At 39.8% G+C, this 20,689-nt stretch overlaps 1 protein-coding gene across 2 annotated transcripts in view; it reads left to right on the top strand.

The window, feature by feature from the left end:
• LOC117253646 (uncharacterized) overlaps positions 1-20,315 on the top strand; it is a 33,215-nt gene extending 12,900 nt beyond the window's left edge. For both annotated transcript variants that reach the window (XM_078168630.1, XM_033621222.2), the window contains exons 3-6: positions 4,341-4,457; positions 7,226-7,250; positions 9,190-9,237; positions 14,946-20,315. In XM_078168630.1, coding sequence (XP_078024756.1) covers positions 4,341-4,457; positions 7,226-7,250; positions 9,190-9,237; positions 14,946-15,193 — 438 coding nt within the window. In that variant the 3' untranslated portion in view covers positions 15,194-20,315. The remainder of the gene's footprint in view (positions 1-4,340; positions 4,458-7,225; positions 7,251-9,189; positions 9,238-14,945) is intronic.
• The last annotated feature ends 374 nt before the right edge of the window (positions 20,316-20,689 follow it).

Raw genomic sequence — 20,689 nt, 5'->3', positions numbered from 1 at the left:
GTGGAGAGGTCCACACCAGAACCTCCAGGTCAGGGCATCGGTCATGGCAATAACACTGTCTACATAAGCTTCATTCATTCATTCATTCATTCATTCATTTACCGTAGCAGCTTATCCTGGCAGAGTTACAGGGGGGCTGGAGCCTATCCCAGCTGACATTGGGTGAGAGGCAGGGTACACCCTGGACAGGTCACCAGACATAACAGGGCTGACACATAGAGAGAGACAACCATTCACACTCACATTCACACCTACGGACAATTTAGAGTCAACCTGCATGTCTTTGGACTGTGGGAGGAAGCTGGAGTACCTGGAGAAAACCCACGCTGACACGGTGAAAACATGCAAACTCCACACAGAAGGGCTCTCCCATCTAGGATTCAAACCAGGAGCCCTCTTGCTGTGGTGGTGACACGGTGGTGGGGGTGTCCCACTCATATCTCAAAAACTCCTTGAGGGATTTTTTTCAGATTTGACACAACTGTCCACTTGGACTCAACAATGAACTGATTAGTTAACTGATTTTGCTGGTTGTATGTCAGTGGTCAAGGTCACTGTGACCTAGTCTGTCTCATTCGTATGACTACGATATCCCAAGAACACCTGAAGGGAATTTCCTCATATTTGGCACAAACGTCCACCTGGACTCAACAATAAGCTGATCAGAATTTGGCTGAATATTCTCTGTATTAACGTCCACCTGGACTCAACAATAAGCTGATCAGAATTTGGCTGAATATTCTCTGTATTAATTGAAATTCACTGATGGTATATTTCTGCACTTAGTGCATTCATGTATGTATGTGTGCAGTACCCTCCCATCCCCAAAAACTAGGGTTCCCCCGAAAGCCAAGGTGCAGTTTGAGCCAATTCTAATGATCAACATCAGGTCTGATCTGGGCATTGCTTTCAGACCTAGAGTTGTCTCCTTTGGTCAGAATCAGGGACTAATTTAGTTATAAAGTTGTATAATTGCCTAGAGTTGGTTCGTGTTCTCACGGCAGCATTTACAAGCGGACCAGATAAAATGCCTTGTGTGAGAAAGCTGCTGTTGATTGGTCAGAATTTCCATGTAGGAAAAATCCAGGAAGTAAACCAAATGCTGAAGAACACTTGCAAGATAAATGTGACACTTTCTAATGTCACAATGGAGGGACAACTACGCAGGTTGATTTTAGCACTGGTCATCGTGGACTATATTGCTGTCATTGTTCATTTTAGTCAAACCATACAGACTCTCTCTTTCTCGTTACCAAAGATCAAAACATTTGAGGAGCTTTTCAGTTTCCAACAGCACTAACGGTCACTTTCAAAATGACAAACGTCTCCAGTAAAGTAAAACTCTGCTGTTGTCTGGTTAAAGGACTCTCTGCTAGCTGATGGCACAAACATTTCATACACCTGACGAATATAATGCAGATCTGCCGATGAGTATTCAACCTGTTTCTGTTTGTCACTGGGAGTAGAGAATTCAGTCTGTTGTGTAGTCCATACGCTTCACTAATAAACCAGAAAATTGTATAGTAACATTCATGATGTAGGCTACACGAGCATAATGCCCTGTCTTTAGGGCAACAAGTGCCGGTGCTGGCACTGTGAATCCAGTGAAACACTACCGCCCAGTTCAGACCAAACATTCAGGATGAGATGAAACAGTTTTAGAACGTTGCAGAGAAAAGTTGCAGGGGTGTGAACTGGCCGGGCTGAGCTCGACTCCACTCAAGCCGGCTCAGGGTGTCACCTGCAATTCAGCTGGTCGAATCACTGGGGGCTGGTTTTAGAACGTAAAGCATGTCGCCTATTTCAACAGCCAATCAGCTTGTAGTGAAGTCCGCTGGTCAAGTCAAAATGACCGAAGACTGTGTGTTCGCTTGCTGCAGCACGTGCTCTGTCCCCGCCAAGCCCCTAATCTTTGCAGGGGACAGCAGAGGCGGGGATGGCTGGGTGGTGGCTATTGGTAGTTAACCGCCAAACTGCGGTGGTAAGGTGGTTTTACCTGGCTGGAAAAAAAATCCATACAGTCACAGCCTTATGTGTCATAATTTTAGTATCAGCAAGAGCTTAGATTGGAATTGGGGCAAATGGAAATTCCCCTGATCAGCAATATTCTACAGATAACACACAATATCACAAGTTGAGAAGATCATCACTCCCTTAATGACACACTTATGAAACTGTGGCATTTAACCTGGTAACTGTAAAGGAAACGAGAGATTACAGGAGAGTGTCACACATTCATTTCTCATGTTAGGTTTCCAGCTCCTTACTTTCAGTTACTATTATCATGAATTCTTGCATTAAAAGTCTTCAAAGAGAAGAAAGTCTGCTTGCCATACGGTGAGACTCAGTAGATCTCCCTTCATCTGCATTTTATTTTTTGTATTGCGCTGTGAATGGTCTAAAACATCTACAGTCATGCTAAAAGCTCTGCGAGGCTGTACTGTGGACGTTGTTTTAAGCTGAAGGCTGCTGTTTAGCAGGTGTAATTGTTTACCAGTATTCAAAGAATCAAGGTGACAGGTTGTATAAAAATTTAATTTAGACAAATAATGTCTGCATACTTCCAAACTGTCATTGCTCCAGCAGTGTTTGAGCACACACTTACTGATCATCATTTAAAAAGCTCAACATCTCTCTATTTATGCTCATACAACTCATCTGATACAACTAGTACTTGTACCCAGGTTCATTGTTAAACTCGTGTCCTCACAGAGTTGGTGGTTCAAACTAAACTTTCATCTCTGACAGAGAAAAATGATCAGAGTTTAGACTGTTTACTTATAGCACAGCTACACTCACAGATAACTGAACCTCCTACCTGCCTGTCAAACACCACCAACCTGGAAACCTTCTCCAGTCCAGACTGAGCGGAGTCCTGCAGGGATCAGCTGTGAAGTCCAGCAGCCACTGGCTGCAAGCTGAGTTAGCTGCTAACAGCCACCACTGCAACTGACACACTCCACAAATCCATCCAGCAGCTCCACCATCCACAGTCAGACACACAGCTGATTATTTACCGCTGAATTACAGCTTACAACTCGCACCAACGGCTGACACGTTTCTGCTGGCTACTGAAACGTCCTGGTGCAGACTATTACCAGCCTGTAGCTCACGCCATTCTCGGTTTTCAATGTCCGATAGTCCACCACTAACATTTTTGTCACGTCTCGTTGACAAAAATGAAACATAGACTCCATATTAGTTTTTATTATCAAGATCTATTTTTAGCTTGTCATCGTCTTGTTTTCTTCATGGAAAGAAGGTCGTTGAAGGAAAATTTTCGGAATAGTTTTCGTCGACGAAATTAACACTGTTGTCTACAATGTTCACCATCTTACTTCAGCATGATAACATTGGCTAATTAGCAGTGAACACAGAGTCCAGCTGAGGCTGATGTGAATGTCTTCAGCTCTGCAGGTATTTGGTCATAAACCACAGTATTGAACACAATGTTGACCTGATGATGGCACTAGATGAAAAGGCAGAGTCAACCAACATCAGATTCACCAGCTGGGAATCATGAACGTCCCCATATTTATCAATCTGGACCAACCTGCAATTTTTTTTTACTGTGATTTCAATTAATTCCAGTGATTAGTGAATTCACTCAGAGGGCTGAAGTGTTTAAGTGTAAATCAAGTTCAACTTTGACCTGAAAAGTCCAACGACTTAATGGAAAGATTACCAATAATACCATACTATATAGTATGCCAGAAAAAGACAATGACAGAGAGCTGCAGATGTAATTTCATTGCTGGGAATATAATGTGTTAGAATCAACAATCTGAGCAGTTATAACTTTAAAGTTAAACTACATACATTGCAAAATAACAACAGCAGAGCTCTCTGGGTTGACCTCAGTCTCTGCTGAGCTTGGCAGCAAGTGGCATTAGTTTCATTTCCAAGGTAACGGATATAAAAGCAAGGGCGTAATGTTATGAGACAGTAGTGTCCTGACTGTGTGCATACAGCATGCAACAGTACTAAAAGTAAAAAGAAAAAGTACATGATTCAAATTACTCTGACCAGTTGTTTGTCACAGTGTTTTGGGTGTGACATCCTGTTCCAGTGTGTTGATAAGTTGCACTTTGTGACTTCTCCTGTGCCCAGAGTCTGATTGAGACATCTTCTCTGAAAGGCACCGGGAACTCCCCACAACTCCACTTGTTTTTCTGCTTTTTTAAAACTGAACAATGAAATGTGATTATGATCTCTGGAAAAACCCCACCTGATCACTGATCACTGTTAACATATGAAATCTGTTAATGTCACTTTGTGACAGGACTGCTGACATGAGTTAAATGTCACACTGAAACAACCTGTCTGTGTTTATTTTCCAGAAAACTGTCATCGCTCTGGACTTTGATTTTGATCGAAAACTGGTCCAGAATCTGACCGACCAGTTCATCATTCTGAAAGAATGCAAGGACTATCTTCACTACACGAAGGCCTGTAAGGTAAATAACAATGTCAGACACTAACACCAAAAACATAGCCTGAGATTTTTGGATGGGGGAATGTGGAAGTATAGTACTGCAGGGGATTTCCCAAACTTCTGTCAAACCAGCCTGGTGAGAAAAGTTTTTAGGACTCAGGAATGTTTGTAGCGTCTTGCAACACATTCTCTGTGTTTATTAATCCTTTGAAACCTGGAGCGACATCACTTTTCTTGTACTGCTTTCAGATGCCTTTCGCAAGTAATCAAACCTTTAAGTCCTGAGCAAACTGGTGCAGTTTCTTTCAAAAACATGTGGAAAAAAGACAACTTGGTATGAAATGTTCCACAAATTGTAAAGAATTTATAGATTTAGAAAATGATTTTTAAAAAGCCAGGGAAGAACTTTATTTATAATTCTGATTATTGTGTATTTAAAATAATGTTCCAGAATTATTACAATTTTAAGCTCTTTTTAGGTAATTTCCTTGTTTGTTTCTAACTTTCCCTTCTTGTTGCTTTTTTAATCTTCTCTTTTTACCAACTTCTTGTTAATTTTTTGATGGTCACTGCCTTCTTCCTGTGTTTTCGAAAGAACCCAAGCCAATTTGCTCACATTTCAAATGGTTAAAGCAAGACAACTGAATTTATACAACCCAAACCTGAAATACTCCAAAACATGCACATTTACAACTGAATGTAAAGTGAGCTAAAAGTATCTCAAGTAAAATAAAATCACAGATGTGAGTTTATCATCCCATATCAAACACATTACATCATAATCATCATTAGGGGGCAGCAGTAGCTCAGTCCATAGGGACTTGGGTTGGGAACCGGAGGGTCGTCTGTTCAAGTCCCCGTCCGGACCAAAATATGGAGCGTGGACTGGTAGCTGGAGAGGTGCCAGTTCACCTCCTGGGCACTGCCGAGGTGCCCCTGAGCAAGGCACCGAACCCCCCAACTGCTCGGAGCGCCTGTCATGGGCAGCCCACTCTGACATCTCTCCACTTAGTACATGTATAGGTCCAGTTTGTGCATGTGTGTGTTCGGACCTGTGTGTAATTGACAAACAGAGTGAAAAATTGAATTTCCCCTCGGGGATTAATAAAGGCTAGTGTGAATATCTTTAGATCTGCAGGTATTTGGTCATAAACCAAAGCACTGGACACATTAAAATGTTGACCTGATGAGGATCGTCAAAGTTATTTCAGTTCATCCTGAGGGGAACATGAATGTCCAAACCAAGCAGTGCGTGCCGGAGGTCACGGTCCGATGAAGCCAACCAAAGCAAAGAGCAGAGAAACAAATAAAACAAAAGAAAACCTAGAATTACTGGCCCATGGTTGTACAGTATGCCTCCATGCATCCGTCAAGTCGCACCTACAGTTAACATCCATGTCTGTGAAAATGTGGATGCCTCACTCACAGAAGATTTATACAACCACTTAACAATCCTAATGGGGGTTTGGGGCTCAAAATTAAGCTGGGCACCAGACCCAGATGGTGCATAGTGTAGTAAACTAAAGAATAGTGAAATTGACCTACAGACCGACAAATGTAACCAGTCAAAAATATTCTCAGCGGTTATGGGATTAACCATTGACGTCCCTAAATTTAATGTCATCATCTTGGATTTTTTGAGCCAGAAGTGACCATATTTGGACGAGAAGGTGGAGCTAACCCTAACGCCAGCTGCTAGCTTAGCTAGCGGTGCATCAACAGCTATTGTTACCTGTGATAATGCTAATGCTAATTTTACACTAGCAGAAAAACCATTAAAACAAATTGTACTTACTAGAAAAGCTGAACATCCGACTCACTTACAATGAACTTTCATGAACTGAAAACACACCGAAATGGCGACAGCTACGGCTACACCCATACTCTGTGTTTCTGTAGTTAAGCCACCTCACACCCTTTATTATGCATAAGCTTCATTTTTCCGTCCTGGAGGTTGCTGCTTGATAGACTTACTATTTGTCCTTGTTAAAAAGGCATCATAAGAACGCACTCTGTAAATGCTAACAACATAACAAATATGCACAAATGAGTACACATCAACAAATAACTTATTATATTATGCTCTCCTAAAAAACATAAATCAGTTACAGTTGATCTGTAACTCTTACTGTCAGGCTGGTGTATGTGCAAGGTAGCAGGGGTAGGACCAGAGTGCAGACGATGCAGGCCAACAGCAGCAGTTCAGGGGTTTATTGCAGAGGTGAAAATGCCAAAGTTTACAAGCAGGCAGGTACAGAGCCTCTAAATGAAAGACAAAAGCACACAGCAAATATGCAAAATAGAAATAAAGTCTGATGGCACCTCGTGGATGGTTTGGTATAGTGAGAGGAAGGCCTGGGGGGAAGTGAGCAGGGGCTCAAGAAGACAGGAACTAACAGCCAGGCCAAGTAAAACAACCAACCACGGAGACGGTCCTCATGAAACTTGCAGTAAGATCATCTGTCAGCGTGGTGACAAAAAGCACATATTTGTACTTCCTCCCACTCAGACCCAAAACATGCCCAGACATGTTCACTCTGAGAACGCTGACTGCACTTCCTGTATGTCCACAGAACAAATCCTGAACAATCTTTTCAAAATCATAATTTGTGATCTATTCTAATAAATAATAAACTACTGACTATTAAACTAAAATAGTTTTCACCTGCAGATCTTTGCAAACTTCTGACGTTATGTTTGTACACATCTTTGAAGATCAGTGGAATAGTGTACTAGATTAAACCGAGTTTTAGCCCCAATTTATGCATTTTTGTCTCTTCTTGTCTTCAGGTCTGGGAGGAAGCACATTGCAAAGGTGAGTGTTGCATGAAGTTGCGAAAAAACCACATTATTAATGTGTTGCTTTATTCCGCCCACACAGATGTTTGAACCATGTACTACTCATTATGTGGGAGGTTAAAAGGAAGTGGCAGTTGTAGGTTTTTAATCTGCTGCCACTAAGCCTGATGTGTTATCCATCCGTGCTGTTGGCTTCTGTGATCACCACAAATTATTGTGGCAATATTCAACCGGGCCTATACAAACAGTTGTGAATAAATTTTTAACTGACTGTATCAGCATGCTGTGCGCACCCATTTCCTGATAAAGAGGCAAACTCTACCTAAAAAATGTACTTTAATTTAAAAAACCTTCATGAGGAACCAGTTTGTCGCTGTTCTCACGTGGGAGTTATATGTGTGACACATCAAAAAACCTGATAGGCAGCCAATATGAGGAGCAAGCCATGAGTGGGACAATGGATGGCTTTATTGTACAGAGGAAATTACTTCGCCTCTGTGTGGGGAAAAAACATTGAGCACTTTTCTGCTCTGAGTTGAAGTTTTTTCCAATAGTTGTGTTTAAATGCAGGGCAGCTAGAGCAAAAAAAATGCAGCACACAAAACGCCTCTCTCAATACAATGCCGCTCCTGAAATGCACTCTCTCTGATTAGGGCTTTCGATGGTAGCGAGTTGCTTTTCAGATTAAGATTTTACACGGAAACATGATCATATAATACCTTGTTTAAGAATAAAGATGTGGTTTCCAATCTTTGTGGCTTGTGATCTCTTGTAGACACTTTTAGGGCCGACGTCACAGTGATGTCAGTTTGTTAGCTGCAGGCAAACCACAACTCTCCACCACAGGGCTGTAGGCTTAATAGGAGTCTTAACATGTGGTCTTGTTGTGTTATTGGGAGCCAGAATAGAAGGAGTCATGGCTCAAAACCAGCCGCCACTGCCCGTCAACAAAAACAAAGACAACTATGGTTAAATGTGATAAGACCAAAGGACTGGACGGAGGCAATCATCAAAAATGCTCACATGTGCAGCACACACTTCATATCAGGTTAGAGAAAAGTATTTCCTGTTGTAGGGATGAATAAGGTTATGTGTATTAAAGGTTATCATGTCCACCTCATCCGAAACTGGGGAGGTATTAAGAGGAATATTCGATTTCTCTGGAACAGAAACTTTTTTTAGCGCATTAGCTAATGTTAGCTTCGATAGCAAAACAAACTGGAGGAAACCATTCAAGTGTCGTCCTCCTTTGTAAGATTGGCACAGTAATCAACCACAAAGCTTCCTGTGACATCATCCATCCACTGAGTGAGAGCAAACAGGTCGGCCAGTCTGGTCCTGTTGATCAGTGTTTACTTATTCATGTAACACTCGCAGTCCCGGAGCGTGAGTGACCTGACATGGTGCGTTTGTAAAATCAGTCTGACGCTCTACACTTAAATGAGAGCCCTGTTGGTCGAAGGAACGGAGCGTTATATTTCTACATGAATTAACGAACGGTGAAGTTAATCACACATTCACTCCGCTCGGCCCTCTGCTACTATGTGACTAAATGTACTAAAATGTACTAAAGGTCCAGTTTGTGTCAGAGTGCGCTCTGACACTCAGAATGAATATTACTGAACCAACCACTCACATCATCTTCCTCCATTGTCTGAAACAAGCCAACATAACTCGACAGCTAGCACTAGTTAATGTCTGTGGAGAATTGTTTTTGCCTCCAGCTAAGCCCCGCCCACCAAAAAAGGTCACACGGTTTAACAGTAAAAGGGTCTTTTATAAAGATGCGTGTAATTTGGGTCATTAGTCACGCTTCCATCCACCAGCTTTGATGTGAATGTTTATGAAAACAACAATTTAAAAAAAAAAAAAAAGTCAACAAAGAATATCCATCTTCTCATCAGACATTTCAGTTGTTGTAATATATAAACTGTGTTTTTTTTCTGTTTTTCCAGTGAACTGTACCCGTCTGTTGAGTCTGAAGGATCCTCCCCTAAACACTGGTGAGTCCCCCCATTTACCTCAACACTGCAGACTGCACACTGCAGTTTGTGGTTTTAGATCATCACTTTAAGTGGATTAAAACCACTTAATTAGCCTCAGGCTGTAGTTTAATAGAACTACAGCTCAACCACAGCACGCCCTGATTACATGCAGCAAGGGGCCACAAGCCAGAGTCAAACCTGGGCCGCTGCAGCAACAGCCTTGTACATGGGGTGCCTGCTCTATCCACTAAGCCACTGGCACCCCAACTGTGGTACATTTTGCTCAAATCTGGCAACACCAAACATCATACAGCCCCAATAAGGAGCCGAAAAACAGCAGATACAGGCTAAGGCATGATGCTTTGCACAATAAATCAAATGAACTGTGTACCCACATTCGAATAAATGAAGTTTCTGATATCTTGTTAGAGTTGTTCAGTTTGTGAGTCACACCTTTAGCACAGTGCAGTGAGTGGAATATGTCTGAAGAATAATAATTACAAGTTTATAGCACCTTCAACACAGCGCTGCACAAATAATACAAAATAATACACTAAAATCCACCCAAAGAAGAAAAAAAGAAAACAACAACAAACTATATCAAACAAAATAACAGAAATAGCGAGTTTAAAGAAATTAGTTTTTAGTAATGATTTAAAAGACGTTAGTGAGGTTGCAGGACGAATATCAACAGGAAGACTGTTTCAAAGTTTTGGGGCACTGACAACAAAAGCACAGTCTCCTGTAGTTGTAAGTCTGGATCGAGGGACTGTTAGTTGATTTTTGTCGAACGATCTGAGATTGCATGCAGGTGAAAAGGGGCAATAAAGTTCACAGATGTATACTGGTGCTAGTCCAAGTGAACAGAAAGCAGGGTGGTTTAAATGGGCGTTATGTGATCTCTTTTGTTTGATCCAGTTAACAATTTTGCTGCAGTGTTTTGTACAATCTGAAGGCAGGAGCGTGCTCTATTGTTTATGCAGGTAAAGAGTGAATTACAGCAGTCAATTCTGAAGGAAATAAAATCATGAATAACGAGATGATCTGATTTTCGAAACCATTGAAAGTTGATAAAAAACAGGGCTGAACTACCTTATCAACATAGTTGTTGAAACTGTTGTTGAAACTGGAATCAAAGATGACTCCTAGGTTTCTAGCAATGGACTAAATGGAAGGCGCTAAATTAGGAAATGTATCAATGAATACTAAAGCATCTAGTGGCCCAAATAATATTATTTTATATATCTCTTCACTGAGTTGAAGGAAGTCATAAGACATATCTTAGACGATGTTTTTGGAAGAAGTCAGTCTGTTGGGGGATCCTGCTTTTATAGACAGAGTTGAGTGTCTTTGGAATAAAATGAAATGTTATAATTGACAAATAATCTGCCCGGAGGAAGCATGTGAATAGAGAACAGAAGAGGACCTAGGATAGAGCCTTGAGGTTCTCCGTAGTGCATCATGACAGTGGGTGATTAGAAGTTACCAAGAGTGACCTTAAACTGTTTGTCTCAGAGATAGGAGATGAACTGTTTGAAGGCGGTGTGTGTGTGTGTGTGTGTGTGTGTAACTCCTACGGCTCCTAAGTATACTGATAGAGAATAAGAAAAAGAAAATAGGTCACACCTCGTTTCTTGTAATTATCAGCGAGGAGGCGGTTTACATTACAGTGCACCATAAAACCCCCCTGTGGTTTATGTGGTTATATTTATCAGCTGCTGTTGCAAAACAGGGTTTTGATTTTCTGAGAAATGGAATGTGTCTATCAGGAAATGTAGTTTTGTCATATCACAGGAAAATCACCCTCAATGCCCAGATGTAAGATTTGTCCTTCACTGAAGAACTTTGCCAGCAGTGTTATTTAACAGAGTTTAGGACGAGTAAGTTTGATCAAATATCAACACTATTGGATATGAAGATTAAAAAAAAAAACAGGTAAATAAAGTGAGAATTGTTTAACTCCAGCTGCTGAAGAATCCTGCAGATTATTATTATTTTTCTTGCTTTAGTCTCTTAAAAAAGATCATGACCAGCCAATTATATAAAAGTGGATCACGACATAAAGAGGTGGGCTGCCCTTCTACTGGATTTTAACTTCACAGATAGATAGCATACAAATGAATACACATCCAAGACTCCTTCATTTATTTCAGTCACTACCAGTAGATATCCCTGAGAAACAATTTCGAGCCTGGGACAAAGTTATTTCAAGGATTGTATGGAATGGTCATATTATAGATTGGGAAATATAGAGGGAGGTGTGGCATTGCCGAACCTTAAAGACTACTTTTATGCAGCACAAATTAGACCAGTAATTTATTGGTGTGTTAAGGACTATGAAGCAAAGTGAAGAAACTTAGAACAATATGTTCAAGGAATGGAAATTCAAAGCTTGATAGTAGACAGAGATGCAGTAAAAGACGTACTACAGCAGGTAGATGCTGTCACTCTATTTACATTAGAATTGTGGTTCAACCTAGTATGGGAATATAGATTAGAGAGAGAACTTGAGCTACTTCAATGGATAGCCCATGACAGACATTTTATTGTGGGTACACTTGACCAAAGGTTCAAATAGTGGATTCCAAATGGCACAACAGCATTATGCACAATAGTAAAGGATGGGAATGTTATGAGTTTTAAAGAGCTGAAACAAAATAATGCATTAAACCACCAGGACCACTTTAAATATGTGCAATTACAGGACTTTTCTGACAGAAAATAAAGCATACTGTAAAGTTGGATTAAAATTGAACAATAGGACCATAACTGGAGTTTACAAATCAAAGATATACAAAATAATATCTACACTATATCAGTGTCTACTAGAGAGAAGAGGAATTAAAGAAGATGAATGGGTGCATATTTGGAGAACACAACAGTCTACAACATCCTCTTGTACTTGGAGAGAGCACTGTTGGAGGAATATAATGAGATTCTTTATTACACCACAGATTAGACAAATCTCTCTCTATAGACAAATATCTGTCTATAGCACAGCCATGCTGGAGAAGATGCTGGGCAATAAATGTGGATCATGCTCATGTATTTTGGTTTCCTGAAATTGTGCAGTTTTAGGTAAATGTTCATACGGTTACGATTAAAATTTTGAGTTATGATAAACCTGGATCATGCATGGTATGACAGTGTTTACATGTCAGTGACAAGATGAGAGATAAACTGACTATGTCAAAGGGATGAATAGCTTTTGAGGGACAGGGCAATTTGGACCTTTTTATCTATTTGTACACTTATTTCTGTTTGTTTATATTCTGTTTTATATTCCCTTTTTTCTCCACCTTTTCATAACAGTTTGTAAAAACAATAGAAATAACACATACTTTAGCTTTTCACTCAGTCAGTTAAATGAATTTAATCCCAACTGAAAGTTTAACAAAGTGTGGAACAAACACAAGTTGTGAATCAAATTAATTTGGCAGAACCTAAAGTGAAACTTTAAGGGAAACATTTATTCAATTACTTTAAATCAATAACACAAAATGAAATCAACAGATAAATTATGATGTACTATTATGAGACTTTACTGATCGCAGAAGAGAAATTCACAAGCAACCCAGCAGTACATGAAGTAATTAAAATTAGCTCCACCTTTACCAGCCGCAACATTAAAGTGATGAACACACTGGAAGCCAGTAAAGAAAAATGGATCCTGGCTGACTGCTTCTTTTTTTTTATTCTTTAAACACTAGTGTAGGAACAAAAAAAGGCTGCTAAGGCCGCTTGCTGACGCGTCACTCCAGGGAAAAGTAAAAAGAAAAGGACGTTGAATTTGTCTTGAAAGTGATCCAGGTTTATTGTAACAAAAGGATCAAAAAAGCAGCAATCAATTATTATAATGCAAAAATAAAATAACAAACAATAAGTACTTGTGTGGCTAAAACAAATGGGAAACGGTGACGGTCAACAAAAAAATATATCAGCCTACTATAGGAACGCTTTCCTTTGTCTGACTCCCGCCACCACACAACCCACTAAGAAACCAAAAAGCCACACCCATAAGCCCCAACATGATGATGTAACATAAGCATAATTTCTATAATTTAAACTTATCCATAACTTAAACTTAAAGTCCATTATAAGTAAGCAAAAGCAAATATATATTATTTTGGCTGCTACAACTAGTTTCACATAGTCAGAACTGTTAGAGAAAGGTCAGGAAACACTGATTATCTTTCTGCTACAGAAGGAAAAAATGCTTTGGCTTTTTTTTGTTTCTTTAAACCAACCACGGTCATCCTATACGGAGCTACACCCAGAATGACCGTCGTTGAAAGAAGGAAAGGTCACGATGTCAGTGAAGGCATTGGAGGAGCCAGACTTCCGTGTCAGTTCCACTGGAGACAGTGGGGCGGGCACTGCAAGTCACACTTCAGCTCATCATATCTTTGTTTCAACTTTGACTGAAAAATCCTTCCACCAGATCAAAATCACACATTATGTGATGCTGATGAATGATCTCAGCCTCTGCTGGACAGACGTGTGTTTTTAATATGGTGGAAGGATTTTTTTTTTTTTTTTTTTTAAATAGTGTGATTCGCAGTGCCTGCCCAACTGACTCCAATAAAACTGACACCAGTTTGGTCTGTGTCCTGGAACACTTTCACTGTTGTTATCACCATTCCTTTTTTCATATTCTCCTTGGCTACGTCCAGGATGCAGCAATGGAGCTCTTGCAAAACAAGAGGGGGGGGGTGAATTGTTTTGGTAAAACATTTGCACATGGGAAAGCGAGAGCTGTCATTACATGGTCCCACAAAAGAAAACGCCACACAAACATTAACAGTTGTATGTCACAGTGTGATTCAACTTTTAGTGATAAAAAAGACAAACATAGTTTGATCATCGAAACCCTACAGGTGAGGTCTGACTATACTTTATGTTTGGAGGAGCTCACTTGACCCATTAAAACCACAGATCATTTGTTCTATGTGGCTCTAGCAGAAAGTTATTTTGACGATATCACAGAGGCTCGTGTAAAGTGTACACTGACGCATTCTGCTGCCAAAGTAAAAAGATGAACAGCTCTGACCGACCATCAGCCATCGGATTTTCTGAGGCGCATTCCTAAGTTGTTTTATTCGTCGTAGATCAGTTCACTGAAAGAACAAAGCAGGCATGCCTTATTGCATGGTCCAAATCTTTGTCAGAACTTTCAATTCTCACCACAGAGGTTGTTGGCTCGGAGGTTGTTGTTGTTGTAGGTGTTTCCTGTAGCAAAGTGGATTTGAAATGGGTAGTATGCAGACAGCAGAAGAACGAGAGAAGGTTTACCAAAATCAGTGCCCAATCGCAGGTTCATAGCCACAGTCTACATCCAGTGAGTCAACTATTTAAACGCTGCAGAAAGAGTAAAAAGAGTCCAGCTGAGGCTGATGAGAACATTATTAGATCTGCAGGTATTTGTCAAAATAGTATTGGACACATTAAAACGTTGACCTGATGTTGGCACTGGATAAAAAGTTAGAGAATCATCAAAGTCTCTACAGCTCACCCTTAGCAGAACATGAATGATGAACTACATTTCATCACAACCCATCCAATAGTAGTTGAAATATTCCAGTCTGGACCAAAGTGGTAGACAGACAGACAGACAGACATATTCATCCACAGACCCACATTGCTAATATACCTAACAGCTCATTGACACTGCTTTTGAAATAATAACATGAACTGACCTGTTTCCTCTTGTCTTTGTCTCCTGTCAGTCAACTCTACACTGTTCTGCATCACTGAGAGTTGGTGTCTGACCCAGTTGAATTTTGGTCTCGGTATCGCCGGTATCGTCCTTCTTCTATCTGGTATCTCCGTGGTTCTGTACTGCTGGAATCGCTGCAAATGCAGAGGAAGAGAATTCACAGCCATGAGAGCATCATACACTCCTGCAACCCTGCAGATTCAGAGGGAGAGAGATGACGTGGTGGTGATAAAGATTCCACAAGACTACACTGGCTAACGGATAAAAACCAATGACCTCGGGTATAAATGTGGCCACTGTTTTTTATAAGGTCCATATATGTACGATTATTATTAATGAAAATAAATTAATATTTTTTATTAGTCATTGAGTGCCTTAATGACTAGTTATATATGGCTAAATATTTATATATATATATACACAGTATATATATTTTACAATTTTATATATTTTATAAATGATAAAGCCACAGAGAAAGGAAGTGGAAATAAATATATGTATATATATGCATATTATACTGCAACTGATATATCAATTTAATGTTTATTAAGATAAAATTACGGTTTTATGAGTTCAAACTTGTTAAAGGCCAATGAAAAAGAAAAAAAATCTGTTTAATATGATGCTGTTGAAGCCATTTTTATTTTTTTAATCAGAATTTTGGGTTTGGGTTTGTTTTTTATTTATATTTTAAATGAGCTTCAGTTTTCAGCCTGGTCTGTGGAAGGACCAGGACAGACCTTTCAGAGGGTCTCAGGCTCATTTTAAGGTTTAGAGCTCAGCATACAGAAGCCAGTCCAGAGAGTTGTTTTTAGCTATTTAAGGGAAAAATCAGACCAGGGAAGCTTGGAAGATTTTCATCTTAATGCTAAGCTAAGCTAAATGGGCGTATCCATTGGTGTAGTGGTAGCTGATGAGGTGGGTGTACTAGCAGGCATATGGGTAGGTTACCGAAGAGGAAGTAGGTATACTCTCCTATTCCAATGGCTTTTTGGCTGATAGGTGGGTATACTATAAACAGTCATATACCTGCATATACCCTCCACTACACCACTGAGTGAATCTCCCAAAATGTCAAACTATTGCTTTAAAGGTTGGAGAAAACAGGACCAACTTGCTTTTGAAAATGATACCAAGATTATGAGTCCATCCACTAGTCGAGACCTATCCACTGAAACAACTGATTTTGGCTTGGGACTGTGTTGTGATAAATGCTGGTGTGATTGGGTGCTAAGAAGTCCTTTGTAAACCCTAAAAACCAGTTATTATAGTCGTACGTTAACTTGCTTCAGATGTTTTGTTGTGTCATGAGAAAGATAGAGCTGTGTGTCATCGTCATAAAAAAGTAGAAAGTGATACAACGTTAATTACAGGGGAGGACGAGGGGCAGCAAGTATAATAGTGTAGTAAAATAAAATGGGATAAAATAGATTAGCTCTACTGGTTTAAGCATTGAAGTATGATCTAAACGGAAATCTTTATTTCAGCCCGTTTCCAGTTATTACCCTGCTTCATCACAATCTTGCAATATCCGCTCACAGATTTATTTTTGTCTTTGTGGTCTCCAGCAGTGAGGCGTGACTGAAGTTCATTGAGAAACACTTCATGAGCTTTCACTGACTTCCCCTCAGCACTTCCTCTTGGGGTATTACCCTCTCAAATACACCTTATGTAAAACTGACCATAATAACCGAGAATGCATTGTGATGTGTGAGTCAACACAGTTTTAAATGTTTAAGGGCTTGTTAATGAAAGTCACACTTTGCTGAGTAGTTTTAGTCATTTATATCTTAATGACCAGGCTGCTCAGAGGTTACTCAGTGTGTTACATTTTCAGCCCTATGGTTATTGAAATACCAGCCTTTGTGCCCAGTGTTTAACCTGGAATAACATGGCTGCAGTTCTGGAACTACCAGATTTCTCCCAAACTTTCCAGCAAAAACAGGAAAAAAAACAGGCTGTGATGTTGCAGAACATTTTCCAGACTTGAATCTTGCAGCCATATTTGAAGTTTGCAAGATTCTTTCTGAATGTAGAGGAGCTGGTCTGGTTTGAGCTTCACCAGATAACTTTGTGACTGTACTAGCTGATTTATATAATGATAGTCAGCTGATGTCCAAATTCTGTGCCCTGACACACCAAGCCGACCTCAAAGAACTGACGACTTATCCGGGAACTGCGCATTGGTCCGACAGCCCATTGGTTCGACATCCCATTGTTCCGACCATATTAAACTCATTGTTCTGAAGTCCGTTCCGAAATCATCATGATGCCCTGTGATTAAGGTCTGGTTAGGTTTAGGCACATAAACCACTTGGTTAGGGTTAGGAAAAGATCATGGTGTGGGTTAAAATGAAAAAGAAAGTGACAAACACATAAGCCGTGAGCCTGCTCTGCCTCAAGCCTTCCCAGCTGACCCAGAGCCGGTCGCGACGCACCATACTCCCGCCGCAAGCCGTTCAGCACCGCAGACAGTCGGACTAATGGGATGTCGAACCAATGACATGGACCCGACTTATCCAAGGCTTTGCATCTTTGCAGTCACCATACGTTCAAACCACGTTGTTTTAGTAAAGACTTCTGTCCACAGTGACACACCTGAATAAGGGGTGTCAGTTTCGGTTAGTTAACACTAACACGTGGAAACATAGTGCCCACTGCCCACTCTCTGCCCAAAAAACGTTTTCCCATTGACTTACGTACATGTCAAAAGAGATGCTTGTTAGTGGATAAATATTTTTGAGCATCACCCCCACAAAGTTAATCGTTTCACAGGATTTGTCCCATTTGGTACGATAGCGTTTGGAAAGTCTGCATGATTGAATCATTTTATCACCATCCAAGTTAGTAGAGCGCTACACTGTAAGTAGCAGCTAAAGCTCTATTTGGGGCGAAAGTCTAGACAGAGGAAAATGATGCGTTTACAAATTAAGTGTTGATGTACTCTGACTCAAAATGGCAGTCTCTCTCTTGCCTCTCATGAGCCCAAAGCTTCAGGAAAATGCTTTAGCATCAGGAACACAATTCAATATTAATTTAACGGTTATTTCTCAATTTTAAACCCCTACACCAACAGGGTATCAGCGCTTATTTTAAAACTCAAGTCCCAGTAGACTGTGAAGTTCTATCATAAAGAATCAGGAATCAACTGGCTGTGGAAATCGGATCTTCCTCAATTTCAGGCATAAAAAACATCTCATTGATGAATGAAAATCAAAATTCTTTGGAGAAAATTTCACTGTTTTTAGCTTCCCCACATCTCGTCATTAACATTTTGAGCGTATTAGTTTACTAATTCTGAATCACAATGTCCACTAAGTGGGGCAAAAAGCTCATGAAAAGTTACGTTTAAACCCAGAGTCAGATCAGATGAAATACTATCGAACCCAGATCCTAAACACAACCGCGGTGGTCAGCCATAAACGCCCAAGGGTGACCCAATAAAATCCCCAGTAACCATCAGTTGGCTTGGTGTATCAGGGCTTTCAGCTCCAACGTCTGCAACAAATAAAACAGGCTTCGAATCCCAAATCCCAAATGTCACCAGCCTCGGATAATCCCGAAGGTCAAAGGTCAGAGTTCACAGCACCTGAATGGTGGGATAATATTTCAAGTGATCCATGGCTGACAAATACGGGAATGGAAACAAGATGAAGAGAACTGCCGCACCACAAGATGTGGTTGAGACTGTCAGAACTCTCACTGATCGATAATGTTATTGATCCTCGACTGTGGAAGTTGGGAGATTTATTTATTATGATTAATAATAAAGAAAGAGTCGTATATTACCTGATAGAGTTCCTGTATCATACAGAGAACTACAGTGTGTCATATTAAGGCTCAAATAAGTGTACAAACATGAAGTTTGTACACTGGTCAGTTTGTGGTATGTTTGAGCTCAGAGATGCTGGTCTCTGTGCGAGACCCAAAGCTGTTCAATCTGATTTTATTTTTTTAAGTTCGTCTTTTATATCATTTTATATCATTACTTTTTTTATACTCCAATATCCTGCCCTCCAATCTTTCATCTTTTTTTATCTGAGTTATATCCTCCTGAGATCCTTTGTCCTCATACAAGGACATTACATTCTGGGTTTACTTGTCTTTATACTTAATTCTGCTTAAAGCAGACCTGTTGTCCTCATTCATGGACACTTTTTTGTGCCATCTAGTGGCAGTAAGAGCACAATACAATAATCTATGTAACAAAAAGATGGCAGCCATCTCTGCCAAGTCAGTCTGCAGCCGATCCTGACGCAAAAGTGGACAAGATCCAAAACCTGATCATGTTTTATGGTTGAAACTTGTTTGTTTATGATTAATAATGTTTGTAGTTTGATATGGCAACAAATTTGATCAATTTTAGCGACAGTAACAAGATAAGATGCCACTAATTAGGAAGCACATTGACATTGTCTCGTTGGAGGACATTGGGACTTTATTACTGTTGACAATATTTAGTTTTTTATACTTATCGGGCACTGATTCCAAATAGCTAGGAGAAATTACAATGCATACCAAACAAAAGTTCGGGTCTCAGGAGGGTATTGGAGGTATCTTTGAAAGGAAACAGAAAACTAAATGTTTCGTGTCAAAAATGTTTGGAATCATGTCGATTCAAGAGTTTCTGCAGCCCAGTCACCAGAGGAAAATGTTGCCACTGTACGTTTTTGCAAAACATAAATACATTACATGTGCATTTTTGATATGAGTCATATCAGTATTTCCAATGAGTGGCAAGACTCCTTGGTGAGTCACCTGCTAAGCTGCAGACCATTGTCCAGCAGGGACTGTGCCACCAAAACACAATCTTTTCCAAATCAAAACCATGTGGATTTGTGCCGAAATCTAAGCACATCTTCACCACAGTGCTGCTGAAAAAGTTTCGTCTGCTACAACTTAATGTACAAATGTAGCATATCTGTGGTTTGCAGAAATATACAATGCCAATTTTTTTTCTGCCTATTGGGTCGATTCCTGCATCTTAAAGCTGCATTAATTGTTGATTTTTTTTGGTCACATGTGGGCAGCAAGTCCACCTTAAAAAAACAAAACATTAATATTATTAACTAAACCCTTCTTTACTGTAAAGTGGCAGACAGTTGTGAACAATGCACAATATCATTTCCAGTAGTCCATGATTTATTCATATTTTTTCAGTTTTATATGACCAACAGTCCAAAATCTGAATTCAGTTAATTAATTAATTGGTCTGTTCACAATATAAAAATATTGATTAATGCAGCTTTAAGGCAGCGAACCACTGATCAGTTTATTATGAAGTTTGCTGTTTTTTTGTTGGCTATGAAATGATGTCGCTTGCATTCTGTCTGTATGGCTTTATTTGTGTTTTCCACTAAATAAAATGATTTAAAATGGTCGTCTCAGTTATTTATTACGTATTTCTTTGACAGCGAACAAACGGTCTCAAAATCAACGTGTACTGATTTACAGATGTAAAAAATTCTACACATTCCACCTTTAAAAGTTTATCCTCATGTTATTTTAAGCATACAGCCTATGTTTCAAACACACGACTCAAAATATCCTTAAAGTATATCCAGACTAGTCCATACCCATTGAGTACAGCATACCATAACGTCATACCAAAAATTTGAAAAACAAAACAAAACATTGGGCCACAGCGATCAGTCGCATTTTAGCCATTTTTAAGCATTTTTCTGTTGTTATAGCGCCACCCAGTTGCCAATTAGAGTTAAATTTCTCCAGTCATCTTGAGGCGTCCTGTTCTAC

Source organism: Epinephelus lanceolatus, chromosome 6 (assembly GCF_041903045.1).
Source record: "Epinephelus lanceolatus isolate andai-2023 chromosome 6, ASM4190304v1, whole genome shotgun sequence".
NCBI lineage: Eukaryota > Metazoa > Chordata > Actinopteri > Perciformes > Serranidae > Epinephelus > Epinephelus lanceolatus.
Note: the sequence above shows the minus strand (reverse complement) of the source record. Positions and strands in the feature narration are given on the sequence as shown.